Genomic DNA, 5,866 nt, shown 5'->3' with positions numbered 1-5,866 from the left:
ATTTTGTATTGCTCCTTTAATTATTATATCATGTCCTTGTTTATCTTTCTCTATGGCCTTTCATGTAAAGTCTATTTTGTGTGAAGTCAGTACTCATAGTCCTGCATTCTTGTCATGTCCATTTGCATGGAATATATTTTTCCATCTTCTGACTTTCAATTGATGTGTTTTCCTCTTACTAAAGTGGGTCCCTTGTATGCTTCATAATGTAGGGTCTTGTTATAATATCCCATCTGACAATGAATATCTTTTGATTGAAGCACTTAGTCTATTAACAGTTTTGATAATTATTGATAGATTGCTGTTTATTTCCATATTGAACTTCATTTCCCAGTTGATTTTGTATTTCCTTTTTGTTCATTTCTTTTTCTTTTTGTGGCTATATAACTTTTCTTTATTATCTTGGTTTCTTTTTGGCTTTATTAATTCATTGTAAGCTTTTGACTTCTGGTTACCGTCTTTTGTATGTGTATTGACCCGTTAATATATCTGTTTATTTTGACTGATAGGAATACAAACTCTAACCCCTCCTACAGAGAAGAGAAACAAGAAGAAAATACTCTGTATTGTCCTGTTTCGCTCTCTGACCCTTAAAAATTATGATGTCCTGTTTTACAACATCATGTATATTCTATTTTATGTCATGGCAGCTATTGTCTTTCTAATTATTTCTTTCTACTTTCTATAGATTTCTGTTTTTTTTCTTTAGACTAGATCTTTCATTATTTCATTTCTGTTGCTAAATTCTTTAAGTATTCACTTTTATGGAAGTTATTTATCTCTCCTTCTATTCTAAAAAATAGACTTGCTTGATAAATTATCTTAGATTACAGCTTTCTTTCATTCAAGACTTTGAATATATCTTGCCACTGCCTTCTGCCTGTTATATTTGTGTAGGGAACCAGTTTACAAATGTAATATATATAATTATTTACATATGTAAAGAATACCTAAAATCAAGGTAACAAATAAGATGAAAACCTATACATTAAAAAATAGAAGACATTGATGAATGTAATTAAATCTGTTCCCAAGAAATGAAAAGATCTCTTATGTTAATGATGTGAAACTATGTGGTTGAAACAAACATACTACACAAGGCAATCTACATTTAGTGTGATTCATGTCAAAATACCCATGAGATTTTTCCATTAAATAGAACAAATACTTTCAAAATTTATATGTAACCATAAAGATCATGACTTGCCAAAATAATCTTGAAAAGTAGTATTAAATCTAATAGTGTAAAATAATCTGATGTTAAAGAGTCCTTTAAAGATTTAGTAATTTAAAAAACATGATATTGGATCAAAAACAGACACCAATCAATAGAAGAGAATAGCGCAACCAGATATAATCCCTCACACCTATGATCAATTTACCCATGAAAAAGGAAGCAAGAGTATAAAATGAAGCAAAGACATTCTCCTCAATAAGTAGTGCTGGGGAGATTGAATATGCGAAAGATAGATTATAGTATTTCCTCACATTGTATACAATCTATGAGCACAGAATATCTTTCTATTTATTTGGTTTACTTATATTTCTTGCACCTTTAATTTATAGATCTATGTTTAGATCTTTAATTTCACTTATTTATTTTATTCCTATTTTATTCTTTTTGGTATAAGTTTACACACAATAGTTTTCCTAATTACTCTTTCTGATAATTTGTTGTTAGTATATAAAAATGCAACAGATATTTGTATATTGATTTTGTATTCTGCAAGTTTATTAAGTTTGTTGACAATTTCTAACAGTCACTGGAGGAGTCTATGGAGTTTTCCATCTATGTGTAATTACGTCATCTGTAAAAATAGTACTCCTTGTTTACAAGTTGGATGTCTTTTTTAATGTTTCTTGACTAGTTTTTCTGGCTAGGACTTCTTGTAGTGTAATTTAGGACTTGTGAGGATGAGCTACTTTTTCGTATTACTGTACCAGAGGAAAACTTTCCTGTATGTTAATATTGAACTTGATGAAAGTCATGGGTTTTTCATATATGGCTATTTTTATCTTTAGTTATATTCTATCTAGAGAGAATTTGTTAAGAATTTTTTGTATACAAAAGTTAAGATCAGTTCTGTCAATAATTTTCCTACATTTTTTTGAGATTGTTACCTTTGAATTCTCTGTTTCTTAAGGGATGGTATCACATTTATTGATTTGTGTATGTTAAATAATATTTATGAATCAGGGCTAAATCATACTTAAGTATAGTTTATAATTCTTATAATATGCAATGAATTCAGGTTGATAATATTTATTTAGAATGGAATATACACATACTGAAGGAAAAATTTACATTGTAGCTTGAGTGTACATTTATTTATTTTAAAATTTTATCAATCATTTTGAATTTGGCTTATGTTTAATGGAATTTATTTCTAAATAAATAATATAAGTTTTGGTAGAACTGGACTTACTACAGTTTACTGATACAGAGCATAGCTATTATTTGCAATTAGTGAACAAACACTTGCCTTAAAATGCCATATTATACTAACAGTGCCAACTGTTTCAGGACTGGAAAACATATGGCTTCCTAAAATGCATTACCTTGTCTTTTCCACACTAACCCACATATAATGTTACTTTTTTGTTTTTTGATTGTTTGTTTGTTTGCCCCTTAATGGAGTCACTGCTTATAGAACCCAGGACCTTATGCATAACTTTATTTATCAACATCATTTTGGAACACTTAACAGAAGCCACAAGAGTATGGATTAAAAATGACAAGAAAAATTATTCCTTCTAGGGACTTAAAAACCTCTGAGTGAAAGAATGGCAAAAATAAACATTTGTAAGTGTACAATCAGATTTTTCTCTTGTGTATTTGTAAAGTAGAATATTAAATTACATTAGTTTTACTTATAGCACTGAAATAAAATTTAAACAAAATTCCTCCCTTTGGAATTTCTTAAATTTGATTGATTATTTTAATTTAATTTTAATTCATAAATATTTAACATTTATTTATAAACATAACAAATAAACTGATATTTATTCTGCTGATGTTTTGAATATAGAGCTACTTATTGTAAAGTACACAGAGAAATAACTACTTCCGTTTACAAATCAAATTTTGATTCACTTTAATTACAAATGATAATGAAATTGTTATAACCATTCTGTAAAAATTTTACACAAATTTCACTTTAAATTCCAATATTTTAAAATTATTTTATTTACTTTGTGAATATTTATACTCTGTTCACCAATGTTGTATAAATTTGGGTACAAAAGGAATGAGATTGTTTTTATCTCATACACCCCAAAGTTAAATTGTTTAAAAAGATATTCTCGGGAAAATATTTGCACATCACAGTATAAAAATAAATATCCTATATATTTCATTTTAACTGGATTAATGAGAAGGAAACACTGGCTGATTGTTACACTTGGGTTGCTAAGAGACCAGTCTTTTTGTGATGTCACAGCCACTCAGGTTGAGAACCATGTTGATGGCCTATCAGTTTAACTGTGCAGGCCTGCTTAAGCAGCATTTGAAGCTGCACTGCTCAAAATCATGCAGATTAGAAAAGTAGCTGTAGGAAATGTTATTTGAGATGGCACATATTTCTTCAGAAATTCAAGATGTGCCTCCTAAAGATGGACCAGCTGATTCAGGAAACCCCGGTAGATCTCTATCGTGTGATCAAACATTCTCTGGGGACTTGGACTTGAGGTGTATGATTGAAGAAAATGCTTTTCAGACTTTGTCTGAAAAATCCTTGATAAAAAGACCATGTTACACACATTGTGTCTTGGAACCAGATGAAGATAATGATTTTCGTTCTCTGACATTTCCAAGAAAACTCTGGAAAATGGCTGGGAGTGACCTATTTAAATCCATCTGGTGGGATGATAATGGAACTTCCATAGTGATTGATGAAGATGTCTTTAAAAAGGAAGTTTTGGAAAGAAAGTCCCCTTTCAGAATATTTGAAACTGGAAGTATGAAAAGTTTAGTTAGACAGCTTAACCTTTATGGGTTTAGTAAAGTGCGGCAGAAATTTCAAAGATCTGCTTGTCTAGTTGACTTTCTGGCAGAAGAAAAAGAAGCCTCTGTTTTAAGCAAGGTATACACAAATTTTAGTTATGACTTGGTAACTTATGTATAAAATTTTATTTTGTAAGTCAATCTATGGTAATATAAATGTAAAGCTAGGTTTTGAAAATAGTATAAAACTACAAATGCTAAAATTCTTTATTTTTTCTAAAAATGAGGACAGTGACTTAACTCTTCAAGACTATGAGAAAGTTTGCTAGCAGCTATGAATCTTATCAGAAATCTAAGTGAAGGTATGAAAGCTGCTTTTCAAAAGTGGCATTCACCGTTACTGCAAACACTAAATTCTTTAATTTGATGACTATACTATTTACATGTGTATTTTCCAAATAAGGAACTTCAAAATATCGTCAGCAATGTTCATATTTTGATGATATTATCTTTGCATACTAAACATGAAATCTGAGGTTTTAAAGTTAAGGCTTATTGTAGTTATGTATTTTGGTTTAAATTATTACTAAAACCTTTCTCCTTTGGTTGTAGCTGCAGTTCTACCATAATCCAAATTTTAAACGAGGCTGTCCTCAGCTTTTAGTGAGAATAAAAAGAAGAGTTGGGATTAAAAATGCCTCTCTGGTGTCTTTATTGGCTCGAGATTTCAACAAGAAGCACTTTAAAGGAGGAAGTAATGTTGGTAAAAATAATTCTGATTTTGTGGCTGACACTAGTGGAGAAAGTGCATTTTTACCTTCTGCAGATTTAAACATGCCTCTAATAAGAAAGCCCTCTATTGGCCACATAATTTGTGATAAAACTACCCCGCTCAGAGGTGATTTTTCTCCTCCATCATCAACGTCAGTTAGACCACAAGAAAATATTGCAGTGGAACAACTAGCTATTTTAAATCAGTTGACCACTGTCCACGGGCACTCTCAAAGCAGCTACACTGAAGCAAATGGCCGTGTTGTGAACTTCATTACAACTACAACTTCTACTTCTCAATACAGCATTTTGTCCCCCTTACAGAGCAATTATTTTGGACTGATGGTGGAGCCTTCTTATTTTCCAAATAGATATCACAACATATCTGCCAATGAAGGTCGTTTTTGTAAACTTCAACCTGTGAGCAACCCACGGTTTCCAGTGCCAGTGATAGCTGATACATCAGCTACTTCTATTTCAAGGCCAACTCATCAGACATCTTCAGTTTATGAACGTCATCCTAATTACAACTGAACTACCAGAGGACTACCAGGTTATGCATGATAACAAAGATTAAAATTGATGTTTGCAAATTTTGACAAATATGTGCAATTTTCTTATTTGAACAATAAACATAGAATTGTACTTTATTATCCTTATTTTTTTAAATAGAGATAAGAGTTAAAAGTGATACTAAGTTACCATTTAAAGAAAAAAAGAGATATTTGTTTGATATGATCATTTGATGGAACAACATGAGTGTAAATTTAAATAATTTCTGTGAGGAAGAAGAGAAAATGGAAGAATTTGGAAAAAGACTAAAACATGGAGAGAGGGAAAATTACTTAGTGGTTTCTGGTTTATCCTGAAAAGTATTAAATGTGTTAAGTTAGGTTATGTTGGAACAGGATGAAAATGCAGGAACCGGCCCAGGGATCATGGTCTTTATTATGTCATCTCTGGTATAATAAAAGTCACATGATATAGTCTCAGATGGTACATTCAGCATGTGGTAAAATTTAACAAGGAATTTTATCTATGGTCTTCCTTGTGCTGTTTTCTAAGCATTCCAAATGTTGCTTTATTTTTCTCCACTCAAGAGTCTGCACTATATTTTTAGAGTGAATATTTTAAGTTACTTTTATGTTCCAG

At 30.7% G+C, this 5,866-nt stretch overlaps 1 protein-coding gene across 1 annotated transcript; it reads left to right on the top strand.

Moving 5' to 3' along the window:
- The first annotated feature begins 3,465 nt into the window (after positions 1-3,465).
- On the top strand, positions 3,466-5,364 carry LOC140694770 (heat shock transcription factor, Y-linked-like). The gene is made up of 2 exons (XM_072957843.1): positions 3,466-4,082; positions 4,556-5,364. Exons 1-2 carry the CDS (start codon positions 3,558-3,560, stop codon positions 5,246-5,248), a joined length of 1,218 nt encoding a protein of 405 aa, XP_072813944.1. The 5' UTR covers positions 3,466-3,557; the 3' UTR covers positions 5,249-5,364.
- The last annotated feature ends 502 nt before the right edge of the window (positions 5,365-5,866 follow it).

Source organism: Vicugna pacos, unplaced genomic scaffold (assembly GCF_048564905.1).
Source record: "Vicugna pacos unplaced genomic scaffold, VicPac4 scaffold_103, whole genome shotgun sequence".
NCBI classification, from domain to species: domain Eukaryota; kingdom Metazoa; phylum Chordata; class Mammalia; order Artiodactyla; family Camelidae; genus Vicugna; species Vicugna pacos.
The sequence above is the reverse complement of the archived record's forward strand: the minus strand, read 5'-3'. Positions and strand labels throughout refer to the sequence as shown.